Source organism: Thamnophis sirtalis, unplaced genomic scaffold (genome assembly GCF_051295495.1).
Source record: "Thamnophis sirtalis isolate CommonGarterSnake01/CBP01778 unplaced genomic scaffold, rThaSir2_p1.2 scaffold_6, whole genome shotgun sequence".
Classification (NCBI taxonomy): domain Eukaryota; kingdom Metazoa; phylum Chordata; class Lepidosauria; order Squamata; family Natricidae; genus Thamnophis; species Thamnophis sirtalis.
In genome coordinates this window covers 82,634,745-82,657,567 of record NW_028261386.1, presented here as the reverse complement: position 1 = coordinate 82,657,567, position 22,823 = coordinate 82,634,745, and the positions used below count along the sequence as shown (strand labels likewise).

General features: G+C 39.3%; 2 protein-coding genes across 4 annotated transcripts in view; one reads left to right on the top strand and one right to left on the bottom strand.

The window, feature by feature from the left end:
* The window catches only part of GINM1 (glycosylated integral membrane protein 1), a 29,521-nt gene extending 26,006 nt beyond the window's left edge, over positions 1–3,515 (top strand). For both annotated transcript variants that reach the window (XM_087718304.1, XM_087718303.1), the window contains exons 7-8: positions 287–450; positions 2,388–3,515. In XM_087718304.1, coding sequence (XP_087574430.1) covers positions 287–450; positions 2,388–2,490 — 267 coding nt within the window. In that variant the 3' untranslated portion in view covers positions 2,491–3,515. The remainder of the gene's footprint in view (positions 1–286; positions 451–2,387) is intronic.
* A 3,024-nt stretch (positions 3,516–6,539) lies between these two features.
* Positions 6,540–22,453, bottom strand: KATNA1 (katanin catalytic subunit A1). 2 transcript variants are annotated; one of them, XM_014070738.2, is made up of 11 exons: positions 22,112–22,453; positions 18,688–18,862; positions 17,924–18,081; positions 17,405–17,588; positions 14,842–14,963; positions 12,077–12,182; positions 11,252–11,410; positions 10,016–10,142; positions 8,642–8,776; positions 7,649–7,775; positions 6,540–6,878 (listed from the first exon to the last, which is right to left on the bottom strand). In XM_014070738.2, the coding sequence occupies exons 2-11, from the start codon at positions 18,856–18,858 to the stop codon at positions 6,680–6,682; spliced, it is 1,488 nt and encodes a 495-aa protein (XP_013926213.1). In that variant the 5' UTR covers positions 18,859–18,862; positions 22,112–22,453; the 3' UTR covers positions 6,540–6,679. The 2 variants fall into 2 exon arrangements, with proteins under 2 accessions (XP_013926213.1, XP_013926214.1); XM_014070739.2 differs by lacking the exon at positions 22,112–22,453 and adding an exon at positions 21,642–21,786.
* Positions 22,454–22,823: the final 370 nt, after the last annotated feature.

Here is a 22,823-nt window from a genome sequence, read left to right as displayed (position 1 = left end):
CTTCACATATATGTTGCACATATATATATACATATATATATACGTATATATACGTGTATATATACGTGTGTATATATATATATATATATATATATATATATATATATATATATATATATATATATATATATATATATATATATATATATGTGCAACATATATGTGAAGTTCCCACATCATGACAGACAAGTGTAAATTATAAATTGATGCAACAAACAACCAAAGAAAAATAGGCTTTTGCAGGTGTCCTTATTGGATTTCATTGGCTGTGTTGTTCTTTTTGCAGGTGATGTGCCAGTGGATAGAAGATCTGAGAAAGGAGCTTTGTACATTTTGGCTCAATTCTTTTCCTGTATTTTTTAATTTTATGGAGGTCATTGTGGTTGGAGTTGTGGGAGCAACTTTAATCATAAAAGTATTAAAAGTGTTTTGTCCCTCATGTGACACCAGGTAAGCATCTTTTATTTACTTTTTTTAATCCTATAAAACAAATTTCCTTGGGTGATAGAAGTTTCATATAATCTATTTATTCAAGCTAGGCTAGTTAAATTGATAAACAAAACTTATCCACAGTTTTTATAGCCTGTTAAGGAACTAACGTACCCCACCTGAGGTCTTGATTTGATGACCTTAGAAAACCAATCAGTTAAATTATAAATATTAATTATTAATGGGAAATCATCACCAGAGGATTCAAAAAGTGAGGATGCTCAATGGATTTCTCTCTCATTTTTCTGCCTCCGGCAAGAGCTCTACTTAAAGCATGCCCACTAAGTGGGAAGGGAAAGAAAGATACCGTATTTTCACCCATATAACCCGCCCACGCAAATAACCCGCCCACGCGAATAACCCGCGGGTTTTCCGGATCGTGTAAAATATTTTCCGTATACCCCGCCCACGCATATAACCCGCGACGAGTACCGTAAGAGAGAAGGGAAACAGCTGAGATGGGGGGGGAAGAAACGGAGAAAGAAGCCTGCGCAAGCTGGGGAAGAGGAAAGGAACGGAGGAGAAGGAAACAGCTGAGATCGGGGTGGGGGAAGAAACGGAGAAAGAAGCCTGTGCAAGCCTCCGATCGTGTAAAATATTTTCCGTATACCCCACCCACGCATATAACCCGCAGGGGGCGCTGTGCATGCAAAAAACGCATATAACCCGCGGGTTATATGGGTGAAAATACGGTACTCCTGTCTGGTTCCTCTCCATCCCTATAAAAGCAGCATCAGATAAAGACGAAATGCTTTAGTTGAAAGAATTGATTTTGCTCTTCCAATAATTATGAACAGGACCCTGATACACAGCAATAGTCCAGAGGAGTCCTTCTCCATGCCCCATAGGTCTCATCCCTACCTTTCCATACACATTTCAACATAATTGGCATTGGAAGAAATGAGGAACACTAGCGTCCACAGATTAGCAATTAGCTCAGAGACAGACAGGTCAGGTTTTGGAGCCTCAGAAAAGCTCTGAAAGATTTATGGTAAACCATCCTGAAAGCTATCAGTATCTCCTAGTTGCTCAGACTTAGGGGGCCAATTAACATTGCCATTAGCATTCCTCTCATGGTTTTGAAATGGTTGAAGGAGTCCTACCTGTGGAAGGTCCATTCACAATGCCACTCGCTCATATATTATTATACATAGGTGAGTAATGGATGCTTTCTTTAGAAATACTTTGTGGCAAGTACCAGATTGCACACTAGAAAAAAAGATGAGGAAATAAATGAAGAAAAGGAAAACCCTAGCACCAGTTCTCATAAATCAGGGGCGTTAAACTCAAGATCCGGGGGCCATATCTGGGCTGCAGGGTGCTTAGATATGACCCACGGGGCTGCCCTAGAAACAGTAAAGGATCGGCCTGCAAAAACGGAGCTCAGGGGGCATGCATGCCCCCCCCCCCGAGCTTTATTTTCACTGGCAGAGGGCGGCAGGAGGCTATCATGGATGAAAACGGAGCTCAGGAGCCCATGTTCGCTGGCAGAACGCTTGGACCACCATAGACGCCCCTGACACGAGTGACGTCAAGCTGGCCATGCCCACCCAGCTCCCCAGGTCAAACACAACCCTGGCGTGGCCCTCAATGGAATCAAGTTTGACATCCCTGTCATAAGTCATTTAGATGAAAATGTTAGTCCGTTGGGAGTTCTGATAATGGAGGAAACAAGTGAATGAAAATGTTTTTTTTCTAGATAACATTCATCCTGATAATTCTTTGAAACAGGATTTAATTACATTTTGCAGTATATAAAGGCCATTTTCAGAAACCAATGATCTGGTTTTAGAGGCTGAAACACTTTTCCTTAGTTGTTTTAACTGTGAAGTTGAAATGTTTATATATAATCATATTTCTGAAGTTAGTATTTTAACCGATTTCCTCCCCCCCACCAGGGGAATCCTTCAACTTGATGCCAGTGTCATACCTGTGGCTGCAATAAGTTTACTTCCAGCAATTCCAGAGAAGATAAACTATGTAGAAGAAAAATGTATTTAAAAAACATGGGTACTGTAATTATTTCAGTTTGTTGACCTAATGAACTTAGCACTTGGATCTTAATATATTACTTAATTCAGCCTTCCGAATGTACTGCCCGAATGACTTTGGGACTACAACTCCCAGTATTCATAAATAATTGCAGTTCTGACATATCTAGAGGACTCTAATGTGGGAACTGCTGATTTCACAGCAGTTCTCACCCTGCTGTTTTTATTAAATTTATGAACGATTCATATTTAAAGGGCATATTAAGGCTGACACCCAGAATTTTTGGATTTTTTTCATTTCAACCATTATGTTTTCTTGACTGGAAAAAAAGCAGTTTCCTTACATAAGGACTTCAGTAAGTTCTACGTTCTGTGAAGTAATTTCCTGCTCCCTGAAATGATATCTTCCTTGTATCTTCCCAACTATACTGGCTGCAGGACACGCAAGGCTAATCCAGGAAATTTGACTCAAGACTAATGGAACAGATTAGCATCAACAGCAGCATAGACCTGTGATAATATTAAAAGCTATTTTAGGCCTTTTAAGCGTGCCTTATGGGGGAAGTCAAAAGCAAAAGAGTTTCATACTGCTCTGACAGTAATCATTGGTGCAATTTTTGTTTGGATTTTCCAAAAATAATCTTCATATTGTAAGCACTTTCAGGGTCTTTCGTACTGAATTTATGAACATTTGTAAAAATGTGCTTCTTAAACACTTACAATACACACTACAAACGTTTATCCAGGAGTACAAAATGTCTAAAAGTACTGTATAAATCGAGAGCATTTTTATATACCAATTTATAAGATCATTAGATCTTATTGCAAATTTGCATCTTGTGATTAAACTGGAGACCATGTAGTGTTCTTTTTTTTCAAATTTGAAGAGGGAGCAAATCTGGATCCAGTCCATTGCATTTGCCAAGTACTCTTATGATGTTCTAGTTGTAGATAAATATTAAGTAGGATCTTGTGGCTTCAACTGTCCATAATGTTTGGGTATGACTATATTAACAAACAATTTGTTTCAACTGAGTTATAAGTCGCTGTTTCTCATTTATAAAAATGCATAATTGGTCTTTGAAAATGCTGATCAGGAAATACTGTAGAGCTCATGTTTCCTTTCCTGTGTGTGTGAACACTTATGTTAATTGATGTTTTGGTGAATGCTGAAATAAGGTGTTTCAAGTTGTTAGCACATTTGCTAAATGAGAGGCACAGTCCATTGATGTTCATCATTCCAAAACTAAATTTACCTAGGATATTTTTTAAGTTTTCCTGATTGCTAACAACGCAGGCATTTATTTCAACAGCAACCAAGAATATTGAAATAACATTGTAGAAGAACATCACCAAGAATATTGCAGTTGCTGCATCATACTAGGCTGCCTTAGTGGTACATTTCAATGGAAGGCACATCAGAAAGGCAAATGGAACTATTGTGTGCTTTGGAATTGAATAACTTGTGGATGCAATATATCCAACTGCTTTAAAACTGTTCTAGAAGACATTTTAGTTCAACCAATTGTTGATAGTCCCAATGGCAACACTGAAAAAGGTGAGCACAGAATCTCAAATAAAGGCTGTCATCCATTAGTTAAAAAAATGTGAAAGCTATTTAAATAGTTGATGTCACTGCTGAAGCACTACAGCCAGGTAGTGGTGATATATTAGATTGTGTATAATACTAAAATAGGAAATAATAGATACTTTTTTTTAAAAAAAGAGCCTTTTTCCTAGGGTTGAGAGAAAGAGGGATTGGCCCAGTTAACAACTGGTTTTGCACCTAAGGCAGAACTAGAATCCATGGTTTCAAGCCCAGTGCCTTTAACCACTACATGAATCTGTTGCTTAACCATATGTTCTGACAAGACCAAGGTATTACAACTAATGATTCTCTGGCAACTATCAACTTTGATAGAGCTCAGCTTGAGCAACTTAGGTAATTTAAGTAAGTTGTCCAAGAACAGAAAATTGTTGCCACAGTTGATATCAGTCATCAAATCAGCCAGACTGCCTCAGCTTTCAATGTGCCGTTGTCCTGGTGAAAAAGCCAAAATGCAATTCATGTAATAGTGACAATGTTGCTGTATATGGTGCAGAATCTTGCTTCAAATGAATTTGATTTTTTTTTAAGTTTTCCAAATGCAGTGTCTACCATTTCTATTGTTGTATATTAGGAACTTCAGTTTATGACAAAAGGTTACATGAAACAGATGTTGCAACCAGCCCATGATAACTGGTTCTGGAGCATTGGATGCAATCATTTGGGCACATCTGCATAAGTTAACGCCCACTTTATTATTATTCTGGAAATCATGCTGTGGTTTTGAATAGTACATGATCAGCTCTTGAAGAAATTTGGCTGGAGCATGTGGAAGTTCTAACAAAACTCAAGACTTGATAAAAGCAAAATAGCTGGGCCACAGCAAAAAATTTGGAGGAATGTGCTGTGATATCAGCAGACACAGAGCACGTAAGCCAAGTACTAGTTAAGCTATAAGTTACCAGATGGGAGTTCAGGACTTGAAGCAAGCAAGATGAGTAATATAAAGCATTTAGGTAAACATTCTGAAAAATTGAAAACTTCGAAAGTTTTTTTAAAAAAAATATTAGTTGGGCAGATGGAAGATCTATAGCAGAGTTCCCAACTCTGTGCACTGTTAGGAACTGGGCTTACAATACAATAGCAGAGTTGGAAAGGACCTTGGAGGTCTTCTAGTCCAACCCCCTGCCTAGGCAAGAAACCTTATACAGTTCCAGACAAATGGCTATCCAACATCTTCTCAAAGACTTCCAGTGTTGGGGCATTCACAACTTCTGCATAGCTGGAGGTGAGTGGTGGGCAATAAAACCAAAACCATCACCACCACTCTAGTCTGTGGAAAAACTGTTTTTTTGTGAAACTGGTCCCTAGTGCCAAAAAAATTGGGGACTGCTTATCTACAGTAATTACTTCAAATGTCTTATTTTCTGTATGGGACATATACCCCTCAAGCAGCTTTAAGTTTGAAAACAGCTGTCACTGTGCTCTTGTGCAATTCCTGTTCAAATAAATCTATCACCCTAACTTTGTCAAAGTCCCATTGATGGACTGACTTGCATATATGTTTGTTCTTTTTAAAGTCATATACATTCTGGCAGTAAATTTTCCTAGTTTATACTTCCAACCACTACTCCTGTTTGTTTCTCTGAATGATTCCCAGGTTACGTTTTATGAGGTAGAATTTACTTCTTTTCATTATAAAGGAAAAGGGAACAAACCTCCAAGGTATCTTTTCTTTCTGAGAAGCATTTCACAGTGTTCGTCATTTAGATTTCTGTTTGAAACCATGAAATAGAATACATAAGCTTCAAGTGATCTGGTGCCATTTTCCTGAAAAGTGTCTTCTGGTCTTTTATCATGTTCTTGCCTCTGCCTTTTAGCCATGCTGGGACCTTCTTCATCCAGCTAGTGCCTCTATTAAGCTGTGGTATTGTTTCGTAATCTCGAAGAGATTTAAAATTCCTGCTTCTCCTGGTACAATTTCCCCTTAACAAATCTCTTGGAAAATTAATGGAATTTATTTTTTGCAATGGATTTTATTTACATTGGGTTTAATAATGCTTTTCTTAACTGATTGAACACTAAGTTTCACTAAGGGTTAATCTAGTGCCCTCTCTTCTCTGTTCAGTTCCACCACATTAAATGTGAGATATGTATTGAATCAGTGTTAAGTTCTAATTGTGAATTAGCTTTAAAATACTTGTTTTGTGATCTCTAAATATGACAAAAAGCATTTACCTTTATAGAAAAAGAGGAACAACTTTTTCTATGATAAAGAAGTGTAAAGACAAGAATTTTTTTGCACAGAAGGCTATGTGTACTACTTTCCTGAAAAAATAGAACTGTAAATTTTAACAGTGACTACTTTTAAAAATATAACCAACAAAATGTAAATATGTGTTATATGTGCAAATGTTGCAAATGATAGTCTATAGTGTACCAGGAAACAGAACAAGTATGGCTGCAAGAACCTATTCTCATCTAGACAATTGGACTAAGAGGGAAAAATGAGCTGCATTTTAAAAAAGTAACTTTATCATATATGGTTGTTACAAAAAGTTAAAAAATAGCAGTGAGCACCCAGGAGTACTACTTTTTCATTACTTTTGGAACTCTTTGAATACTTAAGGCAGATTTCTCAAGGTAGAAAGGCTTAACATGATCCAAATTCAAAAATCCATTTCTCGTATTTTTCAATGTCCACAGCAGAGACTGATTTTGAAACTTTTTTTAAGGCCATTTCAAAATCTTCCATTGTTGTTGGCATGTGCATTTCATCTCTGGAAAGATTTCTGATTTCTTCTGGCGTCAAGCCTTCAATACGCCTTCTCATAGCCATCAGTGAAGCATCTCTGTTGATAAAAAAAAGTGTCTTTAATGAGAATGCAGAAATGCCAAACAATTAACACCAAAAAGCTGCTTTAGCCATAATTAAACCTTCAATGCTTGGTTATTTATTATTTCCACTTAAAATCTACCCAATCCAGAGTGGCTTAAAAACAAGACAACAACAAACTCACAATCCAGATAAAAACTTACCAATAAACAGATGGCAGAGCCAGGCAACACAACATATCACATACATGACAAAGGCTTCCAATCACCCAGCCCAAAGCCTGGGCGAGAACACCCCGCCCCCCAAAGCCTTCTGAAATGCAATTAAGGTGGGAATCACCCAAATCTCAGGGAACCTCATTCCAGATGACAGGTGCCATGACAGACCTTAAACGTCAAATCAAGCCTGAAGTGGAAAAAGGAACTCTAATCTGGCCTGTCGATATCATCACGTTAAGTCACAATGTTACTTGATCATGCTGGCTAGGGAATTCTGGGAGTTGAAATCTATACATCTTAAAGGTGCCACAGTTGGGAAACACAGGTTTAGTATAAAATATACATGAATTGTTTCAGTATGGCTTAATCAATCAAAATCAAACAAGTTTTTTTAAAATCTTATCCTCTTTTTTTAATACTTTCTTTAGATCTTTTACAGTACCAGTATTTGTACTGTAACTGGGAGTTCTTTTCCATGGTATAAGATTAGAGCTGGTGATTTCAAAATAAAATATAAATAAAAGAATTAATAAAATAATAAAATAAAAGCTGTGAAGTTTTAACATACCTGCACACATTGGTAATGTCAGCTCCAGAATAACCTTCCATATTCTGTGCAATTGTGACAAGGTCAACATCAGCAGCAAGTTCCAACTCCTGTAGATTTATTCTGAGCAGCTCCTCTCTGCCTTTGGCTTAACAAACAAAAGTAACCAAAATGAAACCGAAAAAGCATCCTTTAACCCTTGAATAACATGGTTAAAATTGTTTCAATTATATAATTCCTATCTTTAAACATAACCACCCAAATATACTTACCGTATTTTTTGGACTATAAGACGTACCGGTGTATAAGACGCACCATGATTTTGAAAAGGTAAGTAAGGAAAAAAAGTTTTTGTCTTCCATGGCCCAGAGGAGCACTCTGCAGGCTTCAGCAGGGCTGGGGTAAGGCAAAAGCATCTTTTTTTTCACCATAACGGCATTTTTCCCTTTCCCCTGTCCTGCTGAAGCCTGCAGAGTGTTTCTGGGGGGTTGGGGGAAGGCAAAACACCACCATTTGCTGAAATACGGCCCATTTTTCACCAAAACGGGAGCATTTCCCCCTTCCCCCAGCGCTACTGAAGTGTGCAGTGTGTTTCTGGAGGGCTGGGGAGGCAAAAACACCCCTGTTTTGGTGAAAAACGGGCAGTTTTTTGCCCATTTTTCACAAAAATGAGATGCAGGGGCGGACTTCGGGAGGCAAAACATGGCTGTATTCGCCGTGTATAAGATGCACCAACATTTCCACGCTCTTGGGGGGGGGGGGGGAAGGTGTTTCTTATACTCCGAAAAATATGGATGTTTGTTGTTCTAGGTTCTTAACCTGCTGCTTAAGACTTTGCATGTGAATGTAAGGGTATACTAAGGGGATATTTTGTCTAAACTATACCTGGAAATACTTATAATCAAAATCATTGTTCCTGCCTCCTAGAAATGGCAATGATCAAATATGCATTTGATATTAAAAAATGATGTGCCAACTATATTGGATTTTTTTTTTAAATGGAAGAGTTTATACCTGATGGCAAAGGAATATAAATTCTTTTTTCCAAGCGACGTCGTAATGCTTCATCAATATCCCATGGAAAATTAGTAGCAGCAAGTACCATCACCATTTTGGAAGGATCATCATTTTCAGAAGCACCTCCCACTCCTATTATTAGAAGATAAGAAATAAAATAAAATAAAAGGCAATACAAACTAATATATGTACAAGAGTGCAAGTTAGGAAGTTATGTCATATTACATTCAAGCTGAATTTTAATCACCCACTTTCATGGAAACGCATGAATTTTAATTCAAATGCTTTATACCAATGAGAGTATTCAATTGCTTATAATTTGCAATAATATTAGATAAGTATGTAATTACAGATACCATCCCTATTATTCAAGTGCAAGTAAGACAAAGCTATTGCAAACCATTTAGGCATACTAGTGTGAAAACATCTGAGAAATTCTGATTTCTGGATTTGTGTTTTGTTTTTTTGCTGGACAGATACCTCAGTATATCAGTGGTGGGATTCATTTTTTTTTACTATTGATTCTGTGATTGTCTCTTGGTGGGCATGGCAGGGGAAGAATACTGTAAAATCTTCACCACCACCCCCCTCCAGGGGAAGGTTATTGCAAAATCCCCATTTCTTCCCAATTAGCTGGGACTCGAGAATAGATGGGGGTGGGGCCAGTAAGAGGTGGTATTTGCTAGTTCTCTGAACTATCTGTTCTCCAGAACTGGTCAGAACCTGCTGAATGCCACTTGTGCAGTATATGCCCCTTACACATTTGATTTGCTCATACAATTTCTACTGATGCCATTTCAATCCAATTAACTCGTTTCCAACCTTTTATAAGTGTGATTTTACAAGAGAGAATTTGAAAAATCCATGTGTAAATTCTAATACTAGAGTCAATCAAGTTGCAGATGTTATTTCAAACATTCAAATAACAGGCAATCAAATTTATTTACAAAATCTGAAAAGTTCTAATTTAACAATTTAAATTAGAATATGTGGCATTTCCTTGCTAAGCCTCTTTTCAGTTTTGCTCATAAATTCTTCTACTGTATTTATATTTGTCTGTTTTATTAATCTATGTTCTGATCCAAGAAAAAGATATACTTGAATTCTAAATAATGAAAATTAAAGTATACAAATAGGCCATTTATCCATAAATGGAACCAACTAGAATTGGAGGGTAGAAGGTGGCCTGAGCAGAAACATCTCAGACTGAAAGTTGAAATCAACTTATTACTGAGTTACTTGGAATAACAACAAAGCACACATTTAAATGGATTTTAATTTCTTAGTGAGCAATGCATAATGCTCAACTGCTATTATAATACTGAAAGTTCTACTTTTTTTCTTAATATACTTTCAACTAAGCTTGTTTACCATCCATCTGAACAAGTAATTCAGCCTTCACCCTTCGGCTCGCTTCATGTTCCTCAGAAGTTCCTCGACGGCTACAGATCGAGTCAATTTCATCAATAAATATTGTTGTTGGTGCATAGAACCGAGCCTGGAAATAGAAGTGAATGGTGAAGGAATATTTAACTAAAATGATTCCAACAAACTACTCCTGTTCCAAAACAATATTATTTACAGTAGTGTTACCAGTAAATCGATTCTGGAATGATTTTCAGTACAAAAGGCTGATCTCTTTTATCCACTGCAATCCCAACCTAGATTACTCTCCCTCTGACGCATTTTGACTTCAAACAGTGTGACAAGGAACATGTACCATGTAAAAACTACAATTAGGGTTATGTGTAATTTGGCTTGGAATCTTCTAAGTAACAAACTATACTATTATAATACTATCATAATAATAGATGTATATGATACACTAGCACAATGGAATAAATTAATACAAGGCAAAATAAATTTCCAAAATGTTAACTTCTACTACAGATAGCCTCAAATTACAATTGGGATTGGAATCTTGGTCACTGAATTAAATGGTCATTAAACAAGATCTTGTGTGACTGTTCAATGACCAGAATCTGGAACTCCTCATTGTCGTTACTAATCAGCTGGGTTGTTAGGTGGATTGAGTAAAAGAGCTGCCAACCAGAGATATTCAGCTTGGTATGGAGCTGAAATCCTCTGAAAGGCAGCTCTTTCAGCCATCTCCCAGGGATGAGAGGGAGTCCTATTGGCAAGCAGCAGCTGCAATGTTCTAGATTTGTTTGGGAAGAGGACCTTGAAAAAACATAGGAATGCAAGCACAGCATCTTATTAAATCAGCTGTCCATTGGGCTGGCATAGTAGGAAACTATTTAATCTTCTAGTAAATTTGTATTTTATAACTGATCACACTCAATCTGATGACTATTTTGTGAATAATTTATAGTTTGTGAGCGCAATTGCATGAATTTAAAATTCTAAATATGCCCTGGTTCACAAACTTTGCATATTCTGTTATGTGGTAGTATCCTCTCCAACGGCAAAAACACACAAGCTGCGTGACTTTGAGCCAATCACTTTCTGTCAGCCCAACCCATTATACAGGCTTCTTGTTGTGGGTAAAAAAGTTGGAAGGCATGTTAGGCATGGAGCCAGGATAAAAATATATTAACCCTACTAATAGTATTCCTGTATGAAATTTTAGAGAAATCAGTGAATCACCATTTCAAATAATAGGCGAACAAGCTTTTCAGATTCTCCTCTGTATTTTGAAGTGAGTGTTGATGATGATACATTGAAAAAGGTAGTTTTGCATTCAGTTGCTACAGCTTTTGCAAGCAGTGTTTTTCCAGTGCCAGGAGGACCAACCATCAATACACCCTGTTTACAAAGAGATCCAGAAAACAGTACTGAAAAGAATATTCATTTAAAAAATACAATTCATTTGCCATCACAATTTAAGAAATACTATATAATTTCATTTTAAATAAGCATTTTAAATAAAAGCAAAGGAAACTAGTGTGCGTTTAGTACCTTTTAGCAAGTAGCAACTTTTGTTTAATTTTCCATGTTGCACTAAATTAAATTTTATTCCATTGTGGACCAATGTTATGATACAATTCCAGAACCAAAAGGTTGTCAGAACATAATCAAAATGAAAGGAATTCTAATTGTTAAAGGGCATTATATCACCAGACACTGTTTTACTTACATAGAAAATGACAAGTGAAAAACTCTAGCCATAGGGTAATGACTTTGCACCTTTAGATTATATAAATTTATTTTAATATTATATAAGCAAAATACTTTATATGGTTTGTATTATTCTGCTGTAAAACCCTTGCACTATGTATTTGTACAGGTGTCAAGATTCCATAATTGAAATCTGAACTCTAGCTTATGTTATTTGTATTATGTTTCCACTTAGTGCTTGAGCAATCATTAATGGGACTGCATAGCCTCAATTTTTTTCACCCTGGCTTAACACTGAATACAACCCAATGAAAACTATTTTGATGTTACCACAATAATTGAGTCGACTTTTACCTTCCATGGCCTTCTGATTCCTTTAAAAAAATCTGGCATCCACATGGGTAAAACTACTGCCTCCTTGAGTAATTTTTTAGCATCCACTAAATCAGCTATATCATCCCTGATAAAAAAAAGAAACGAGCAGATTATGACTTGCCACAAGCACTGCATCCCTATTACATTTCACTGTAATCTTGAGAGAATACATGATTTTTCAGAGTAGTATATTAATATTTTCTATTCAAATTCACTCCATAGGAAAGATTCAATATTCAATTCATTTACAATTTTTATTTTAGAATTCCATCTTTTTCAGGTGTTACAAAACCCAGAATGTTCATCACTTGAATACTCACTTCCATCCCATGGCTGACATCTTTCACTTGCAGACATTCATGGATTGAGTGTGTGTGTGTGTGTGTGTGTGTGTACATACATACATTAAGGATCATTTTCTGCAGATGATATCTGAACAATGACAGAAGGCGGACCTATTACTACACCCACAAAATAAGCTGCTATTTGTTCACTGAAAATTGTTCAGTTCAGTACTTTATTATAGTCACATGAGATGGAAGTAAATAAAATAGTATAGTTTAATGTCGGTTCATGTTATTTAATAACTATAATAACCAATGTTAGCATTCTTGGCCAAGGTATATGAAATAAAAAGCTTATAAACCTTTGTTTATAGTTTCAGACTATCCTAAGCACATACAGGACTGCAGCTATTTTTTTTTTTTACCATTTGCCAAATAAGAATAGTATAGTGTCTTTCCATTAAAACACCACTCAATTCTGATGATGAACTTCCCCTCTTTCAGCAAGAAAATAACTAAGGATAGGTATGTGGACTGATTAATGTGTTTTTTTCTCAACAGTAGATTATTATGAATGCATGTGTAATGTTGTTCTACAGGTGAAACTCGTGCAAAAGTTCATTTATTTCAGTAATGCAACTTAAAAGGTGAAACTAATATATGAGATAGATTCATTACATGCAAAGCAAGATAATTCAAGCCGTGATTTGTCATAATTCTGATGATTATGGCTTACAGCTCATGAAAGCCCCAAATCCACCATCTCAGAAAATTAGAATATTACATTCAATCAATAAAACAAGGATTGTACATAGAACAATATCGGACCTCTGAAAAGTATAAGCATGCATATGTACTCAGTACTTGGTTTGGGCCCCTTTTGCAGCAATTACTGCCTCAATGCAGCGTGGCATGGACTATCAGCCTGTGGCACTGCTGAGGTGTTATGAAAGACCAAGATGCTTCAATAGTGGCCTTCAGCTCTTCTGCATTGTTCGGTCTCATGTCTCTCATCTTTCTCTTGCCAATGCCCCATAGATTCTCAATGGGGTTCAGGTCAGGAGAGTTTGCTGGCCAATCAAGCACAGTAATCCCACAGTCATTGAACCAGGTTTTGAAGCTTTTGGCAGTGTGGGCAGCTGGAAAATTTGTCGGCTGTGACCAGGGGGGCATTTGCCCAGGTTCACCTGGTCCGCCAATTGCGACCCTACCTGAACCGGGAGGCCCTCGCAACAGTCACTCGAGCCCTTGTGATCTCTAGGCTGGAATACTGCAATGTGCTCTACATGGGGCTGCCCTTGAAGTGCATTCGGCGACTGCAGTTAGTCCAGAATGCAGCCGCGCGAGTGATAGTGGGCGCACCGCGGTTCGCCCACATAACACCGATCCTCCGCGAGCTGCACTGGCTACCTGTCGATCTCCGGGTGCGCTTCAGGGTATTACTTACCACCTTTAAAGCCCTCCATGGTAGTGGATCTGAGTACTTGAGAGACCGCCTCCTGCCGATTACCTCCCTCCGACCAATTAGATCGCACAGATTGGGCCTCCTCCGAATTCCATCCGCCAGTCAATGCTGACTGGCGACCGCGGAGGAGAGCCTTTTCAGTAGCAGCTCCGACCCTGTGGAACGACCTCCCCGTCGAGATTCGCACCCTCACCACCGTCCAGACCTTCCGCACAGCCCTTAAGATCTGGCTATCCCGTCAGGCCTGGGGATAAGTTTCTAATTCACCCCGCCCGAGTGTTGAGTGTTGAATGAAAGTTGTGTTTTTACTGTTTATTTTATTCACATATTGTTTGTCTTTATATTGCACTCCCCCTCTCCCTATGAATGTAAGCCGCCCTGAGTCCCCTCAGGGAAAAGGGCGGCCTATAAATCCCAAATAAATGAAAAAAATGAAAAAATGAAAATGAAGTCAGCATCCTCATAAAGCTTGTCTGCGGAAGGAAGCATGAAGTGCTCCAAAATCTCCTGGTAGACAGCTGTATTGACCCTGGTCTTAATGAAGCACAGTGGTCCAAAGTCCTGTTGCTCAGTGGTCCAAAGTCCTCTTTTCTGATGAGAGCAACTTTTGCCAAAAGCACCAAAACCCGGTTCAATGACCATGGGATTACTGAGCTTGATTGGCCTCTCCATTGTTCTTCCATACTCTGGGTCCTTGGTTTCCAAATGAGATGCAAAAGTTTGTAAAATCCCAGTAAGATGTCTCAGTGAGCAAGGTCTACTTCCTCATTTTCATACATTACTGTCTCAAATTAATTATAGCCAGATTTAATTTTCTCTAGAGGCATCATTATGTATTTCAAGTTATAATTGAAATTTCAATTGTAAGCTACTCAGAATCATTGACTGAGATGAGTGGCAATAGAAATTGAATGGATGTATGAATTTATCTAAAAATCCATGAAGCTTATAGACAGACGTCACAACTTAAAAGAATAGAGACAGTTTATACTTACCATCGAACATTGGGATTTTGGGAAATGATATCTTTTTCTAGAGCTTCTACTAAGTCTTTATCATATCCAGTCCCATCAAATTTTTTTGGCTCAGGTTCTGAAATATCAGTTGAGGACTTATTCTGCATTACATAAAAATGCTTATCAAATATATTAATATATCTCAAAATTATGAAGTTATACAACAATAAAAGGGTAAACTTTCAAACAAAGACATAATTGTACAAAACATACAATTAAAATCTCTGGTGTTTTCAACCTTTGTATAATTGCTTTTAAAACATTGGCTAAAATGTTTTTGATAAGGAAATATTACTAAAATACATGAACTTTCCAAAGTAAACACTGTCAGCTTTTCTCCCACCATGGAGAAGCAATACAAGTTTCCCAACAAGTCTTCAGGAACCAGAAATAGGCAAATACTTTTTTACAGGCATCTGAAAAAACGGATAGGCAGCTTGCATTTCCTCTAAACTGTCTCTAACACTGCAACAGTGGTTGGTTCTGGATCCCGTTCCAACCGGTACGGTACAGTACGGTACAGTTGGAACGGGCCCAGTGTCACCCACATGGACGTGCGCATGCACTGTACTTGCCTGCGACGCTTCCGCAAGCCTCCGCAATGCTCCAGCTGCTGGGCAGAACATCGCACAGGCGCTGTATGTGCCATGTGCGTAAGCGCCAAAGGCTTAAAGGACAGGCAAGGAGCTTGGGTGGGTGGGCCCTCCGGAGCACTGTATCAGAATGGTACCTGGCGCTCCAAGCAAGCTCCGGTACGCCCGTACTGGGGCATACCGCCTGCAACCCACCACTGCACTTCATGAACGTCAGCATTGCTCTACTGTAAATATGTCATTGTTGTGATCCAATCACAAGTCATACAGCTCATCATCTTTTTGTCTTGGGTTAGTGGTAATATGATCTGGTGCTGGAAGATCACTTTCTGGGCATGGTATCTTTCTGGAACTACTTTGAGGATTGGGAGTGTCTTTCTTTTTCTAGTAGTTCTCCTTTCTCCATGGCTAGTTCCAGTTACGGTTGGTAGTTGGCGAGAAGCCTAGACTCAAATTCCTGTTATCTATAGTTCTGCTGGCTCATATCTCTAACTTTTTAAATATCTACCTGAAGCCACTAGGTAAAGTAAGCAGATACCATGAGGAAGAGTATCATCAGCATGTGATGACACTCTGTTACATATTTCCACTCCTCATCAGACAGTTGGCGCTGTTTCAGGTGCTTGCCCAGTCACTTGAGGCATAAAGGCCTGGATGGGAAAATATTGGCTTGGACTCAACCTCAGAAAGATGGAGTGGTTTTGGATTTTTGCCCTACCATAAATTGTCATTTTTGACCCTTGACAGGGTAGTATTCTCCTAGAGAAAATTGATAAACAATTTGGGGGTATTCCTGGACTATGCTCTTGCCCAAAGAGCAGGTGTCATTCATTGCTAGAAGGCTCTTTGTGAAGTGCAGTCATCTTCTGCACTGGACTGCAAGGACTTGCTCACAATCCCTCATGTTTCAGGTACTTCTCCACTGGATTACTCAAGGTGCTCTACAACTGATCCAGAATGCAGCAGTATGCACAGTCCTATGCACTCCATGATTTGCCCATGTTACATTGCTTTGAGAGTTACACCGCTTCCACTTTCTTTCCACGTAGAATTCAAAATGCTGGTTGTCATTTTTAAAACCCTGAATGATATAAGATAAGATTATTTGCAGGACTGTCTCTTACCTAGGGTAAGAGACAACTGGTTTGATGGGGTGAGCATGCTCCAGACCCTCTTAAAAATGTGGTTACCAGGAGGGTCCTAAAAGGTATGCCTTCTCCATATCTTCCCCAACAATTTAAAACAGTTTCCTCACTGACACTTGAAGAACTGCTACCCTTTTAGCTTTCTGGAAGGCCATAAAGACCTAGCTCTTTCCCCAAGCATTGATTGGGATGGCAATGAGCTAGCAAATGTAGAGTTTGTGTAGTGATGTCATGACTTCCTCCATCTCATGGGTAAGATGGGTGACTACCGGTATATAAATCTCTTAAGTAAAAATAGGTAAGATACACCCTACTCTGAGTAAGCAGAACACTGTACTATTATTTGTGGTTTCTTTTTTTAAACATCTCTATCAAATTCTCTTCCCTAGAAATGCTGATAGGTGAAAGACCAAAAAGAGACTCAAATGATAAGAGGGATGCTTTGTAACAGGGGTGTCAAACTCAAGGACCAGGGGCCGGATTCAGCCTGCGAGGTGCTTAGATCTGGCCCATGGGGCCGCCCTGGAAACAGCAGAGGATTGGCGCCAGTGAAAACGGAGTTCAGGAGGGCAGCAGGAGGGTCCCCCTGAGCTCTATTTTTGCTGCCAGAGGGTGCAGGAGGCCGTCATAGCCAAAAATGAAGCTCAGGAGCCTATTTTCAATGTCAGAGTGTTTGGGCCACCAGACACGAGTGACGTCGAGCCGGCCATCCCTCACCCCCTGAGATCAAACACAACCCTGATGCGGCCCTCAATGAAATTGAGTTTAATTTGGAGGTATTGGTTTCACATTCACGAAACTTACTTTTTCCTCTTTTACTTTATTTAATGGATCTTTCTTTTCCCGACCACGAACAACTTTGCCTTTCTCATTAGTATTTCGCGAAGAAGGCCGATGAAGGACTCTAGCAGCTGCTCCGGCTCGGTTATTTTGGTTTCTGCAATCACTGCACTGAGCTGACTGACGTTTCCTAGGCCCTGGTGAAGTTCTGAATGAATACAAAATGGGGAAAATTGTAAATATGATAAGGTATTCTTATCCTAGAATATTTGAATATATTAAAGATTATACACCTTAATCTCCCAGAATCTATGTTCTGTACAAATGTGTTATAATTGCATATCATTGTTTTTTCACATACTAGTTGTGTTTAGTAAACAGATTCAATCAATTGTTCATTGGAGCTCCATTAATGGGAGCAGGAGACAACACTGAATGCTTCTGGGGTTACAGATTAGAAGCTCAAAAACAACATGTAACATACTTTTTAAACATTTTATATTTGAACACCCTAATAAGCTTTCCCCTCATGGTGTCTCTTACCTACGTTCTGCAGGTACAGGCAACGACCAAACTTCTCCATCATGAGCTGGTAATTCCTGATGTGCCGCTTTTAAAGGAGTGCTGTCTAATTTAAAACTTTCTAGTGTCTTCATGATATCCTTCACATGCTTAGCTTCTATACTTATCTCCTGCCTAACCTGATTAAAAACATGAAATACAAAGAAGCATAATGTTAGCTTGTAGAAACTTGTCAACTTTAAGTACCTAATGAAATGTTTGTGGCTCAGATACATGAAAAAGTTGTTAACTGTGTAAGACATTATAGAAAACTAATGAAGCCTATTACAGAGAAGCAATTGTGCTGATGATTCTTGCAGGAAACCTTTAATGGATTTTAGGGGAAAAAAGTATAATGTATGAATGCTTTTAAAAATAACACAATTTGAAGTGGCACAGTCTTAAAAAATGCTCACACATATACATGGCACATTTCCAAATTAAGTACACCAGCTCAAGATAGATTAACCAAGTAATATTTTTAATCAAACAGGATGCAGAAGGTAGTGTTTTTGAAGCCACTTTTATTTTACTTTTTAAACAGAGTTCTCTCCAACCACAAATAGCAGCTTTTGTTAATTATTATTATTTTTGTACTGTCACTTGTAATTCATTGGTGTTCAGCAATAGGCATGTTTATTCAATTTAGCTCATCTTTTAAAATGAGGATTAATTGAAATGTTTTGGTTGATAATCCTATTTAATACATGAAAGTAAAGGAACAAAACCAAAAAATGAAAGCTCACCTGTTGCCATTTCTGCTGAAGATACGTATCTTTGACAGAAGAGAGGTATTTGCTTATTTGGTCAAGTACTCCCTGATAGTAAACCATTGCAGAATCATAATTCCCAAGCAACGCATATTCACGTGCTAGCTTCACATTCTCACTTATCATCACAAGACTCATGGTCAACATAAAGCTAGGAAAAAACATGAAGACCTTCTGTAAATTCAAGATAAAAAGTTGTCAGAGTAAAAATTCAAAAGAAGAGGTATCTACCACTTTAAAAGATAGTGGAAGGGAGAAATCCTCTTATTATTAATCCACTTTGATAGATACTCTATTGAGAATAATTTCATTCTGCCACAAAGTCATATCTTCAAAGACAAGGGATTCCAAGATAACTAAGTTATTTGGAATGGTTAAGTAAAAGGAAAACTCATTTATATTGGACACAGCTATTAAAGATTACATGTCAATATTAATTGTTGAGAATTTTACTTTACAAGGCTCCCAAGAGGTACAAAACTACTGCGCACAAACCTTCTAATAACATAATAAAAAATTATGTTTATATAAATAAAAATCACTTTTAGCTAGATAAAATTAAATCAACTAATCACTCCAAAATGTAAGAATGAAAGTCTATACCATGGGTGTCAAACTTGATCGTAATCACATGACATATTGTGACATATCCTGATTATTTTTCCCTTGGTGGAGCTGGGATGGACGTGGCCTGCATGGGACACATCCGGCTCACGGACCACCAGTTTGACAGATCTGGTCTATACAGACAGTGTATAATCCCTATTAGGGACTATTAGGATTAGGAACTAAGTCAATAAGTGTCATTGTAGTAAAGTGTGATGTAATGACTGTGCTGACTTACAATGGCAGTTCCAACTATTTCAGTTGCAATTAGGTGAATCCCATGTGATAGTTAGGAATGAAGTCATGTGATCACCTTTTACGATCTCCTGCTAGCGTCCCCATTGACATTGATTATTAGAAGATGGCAGTGAAGGTTATAAATGGTGATCATGGGTCCACGAGATGCTGCAACTATCATAATTGTGAACTGGCTACCAAATGCAGCCAGGGATACTCGGATGGCCACAACTTTGAGGGCTGGCCATAATCTGCTCATTAAATGCCACTATAATTTTATGTTCAATGAATAAGTGCTGGTAAACCAAGGACTACCTGTATGTAATAAGAATTTCATCTATAAGTAGCTATACTAAGCAGAATACATATACAAAGGAAAATCTGATAAAATATGCTTAACATACTGCTAAAATAAATCATAAAATTTTCTAATTGGAAATTTAACAATGATGAAGACATGAGCAACACTGAAGGTACCATTTTTTTACACTTTACTTAAGCCCAATAGAAAGAAAATGTAAAGCTATATAGTGAAAAAAAAACCCACTTACATATCTCAAAAGAACACTATTATATTTGGTTGAAGATAAAACATTAACATGTTCATATTGATTTTTAAAATAAGTATCAATTTTCAGACAGCTACATTGTGATCAAGTGTGATATTAGCAACATTTTGTGATTCTTTGAAGAAGGTTATATTGCAAGAAATAGCAACAAAAACAGCTCCTGAAAGTTCTTACTACAGAAGTAGATACTGTACTTTTTGGATCTGAGACCATGCTGGCTGAACCTGACTTGAGCACAAAAATCTTTGGAAGACATCCCATAATCTTTGCCACATTATTAATTTTTATTATCTTTATTGTCAAAGTTTTTAGGAAACCCAGATATGTTCTCAACTGGTAATTGAGAACAGAAAAACAAAGCCTCTTAAATCTGGGAATGTTCTACTGCTCAGCAGAAATGGAGACACAAAATGTAGGTAATAGCCTTGACAAAGCTGCGCTCTTATTGAAAATTAAGATCTAAGAGTACTTTGCTTCTGACACTGATGTAACAATTATGCACAGGGATGTTTTCATTCAGCTTAGAGTTTTGGAGATTTAGTCATCATCACGTACACCTTACTCACATCCAGGAGCATTAGTACGCTAATAAAATGAGCAATACTTAAAACTTTACTAGGTAAATACTGCCCAACCAAGTTTTGAAATTAGAGGACATAGTATATATTAAGACAATTAAGACTTGTGCTCAATCTCTCCCAGATGTCCCAATTAATCACTAGGATCTACTAACAGATCCTGCTTGATACGACTGCTGACTAAACATGGCCTTCTCAGCCAAAAGTTTGGAATTTCCTGTTTCAATAATCCGCCTTTCCACTCATCCTAGCATCTGAAAGCTTTATTTTGTTCTGTAGAGCTTTTAAACCACAGATCTGAACAGACACTATTTTATAGTGATTAAGCTGCAGAAACTAACATTTGGAAGACCCTGCTTCAATCCCCCCCCCTCAGCTAAGGAAGCTCACCAGGTGACTTGGTCCAGCCATTCTCTTTTCCAATTCCAATCTATCCTGTGGATGTTGATATGGAGGAAAAGAATGTGATGACTGAGTGCTATGAGCATCAACACCAGCTCCTTAAAAATGCAGGCTATCAATCTAACAAGTAAATATTCCTTTGTTGTTGTTGTTATTTGCGAAGTTGTGTCTGACCGATCATGACCCCCAGACCAGTGTTTCTCAACCTTGGCGACTTTAAGTCCTATGAGTCCACAGGACTTAAAGTCGCCAAGGTTGACAAACACTGCTCCAGACCTTCCTGTTCTCTACCATCCTCTGGAGTCAGTGACTCCATCCAGCCACCTCATTCTCTGTCATTCTTTTGCCCTCCATCTTTCCCAGCATTAGGCTCTTCTCCAGTGAGTAGATATTCTTTTATCTCCCTTTAAAAAAATAAGTTTTTGCTCATGCTATGTTTGAGTCTTAAAAATGGCACATTTTTAGTATTTACCATAAGCACTCTAGATAGCCTATATATTTCTTAAAGAGAACAAAACACACCTAAAGGTATACATACAATCAGTCCAAATTTCCTACATCCATTAAATTGGGAGAGTCGGGAGTCAAGAGCGGGACCTCTTCTTCTTCTTCGGGAAGAAGGAGAAGCAGCACAGAGACAAGCAGATCCGACGCCCAAGAGAAAACTGAAAATCTTTCCAATTCAGGGAGGCCAAAAAAGGCCCCTCGCCTCCCGGGACGCCTCCGAAAGGGCTCCGAGGAGGAGTCGGGTCGGCAGTCCCAGCCCTCGGACCCAACGGCGCAGCTCACCCGGCAGACCGCGGAAGCTCAGCCCAGCTCCTCCTCTCCCCAGCGGGGCCACCGCCGCCCGGCCCTGCATGCACACACACCCCTTCTCTTGCTCCCGGGCACCGCGGCCAGCCGGGCCCAAACAGGCAGCGGGGATCCCGCGCTCTCTCCAGGCCGCCTGACGGACAGTCCCTGCGGGGGAGCGGCCGCCAGAGCCCCGTCAGAGCCGACTTCACTTACCCTTCCTCCGCGCGGGCTCCTCCTCCGTGCCCCGCAGCAGCGGCAATCGCCGCTACCGCCACTTCCAGCCAGACAGGCGACCCTTTCGAGCCACTCCGGAGCCGTCGCCGCCTCCCGCTGCCACCGGGGGAGGGAGCAAGGGGTGTGTGTGTCCGTGCCGGGGCTGCTCTTCTCTGGCGGGCAACGCGTAAGGGGCGGCGGGAGAGGGGGAGGGTTTTTCAGGCACCGCCGTCAGCACTTCTCCCGACCTCGCCTGGAACCGCTCCGGCTTCCCAGTCGCTCCCGTCCCTCCTCCTCCTCCGCTCGCTGCGTGTCTCAGCCAGCCAAGTCTAAATCAAAATAGTGTCACACAATATGGCGGCGCCTCCAGTTGGCAAGGCTCGCGAGAACTGGCCCCGAAGGTTAACGGGAGAGCGGAGGAGGAGGCGGAGCTCCCGCGTTGCCTCGGTGACGGGTATTGGCGCCGATTTGCCCGGCGAGAGCGAGTGGACGGCGGCCGGGATGCAAAGCGGTGTCCGTCGTAAGTTCTCGCAGGGAGACAAGAACCAGTTTGCTCGGCTCAGCGTCCCAGGGAAAAGAAAATGGGCAAGAGAGGCTTCCTCGCTGAAGCTGTCGCCCGCTTCTCCTCCGTTAACCTCTGACTCGCTCTGCGGATCTTTACTGAAACCGAGAAATGAGGCGGATAGACCACGGAAAGCCGAGTGTGCACGTT

Bases quoted from the DNA above. Each gene is read 5' to 3' on its own strand.
- KATNA1 (XM_014070738.2), bottom strand. From the start codon at position 18,858: ATGTTGACCATGAGTCTTGTGATGATAAGTGAGAATGTGAAGCTAGCA. The intron at 8,777-10,015 runs GTAAACAAGCTT...TTCTAATAATAG, and splicing joins ATTACTTGTTCAGATGGATG to GAGTGGGAGGTGCTTCTGAA. The intron at 7,776-8,641 runs GTATAAACTCTT...TTGTTTGTTAAG, and splicing joins TTATATTCCTTTGCCATCAG to CCAAAGGCAGAGAGGAGCTG.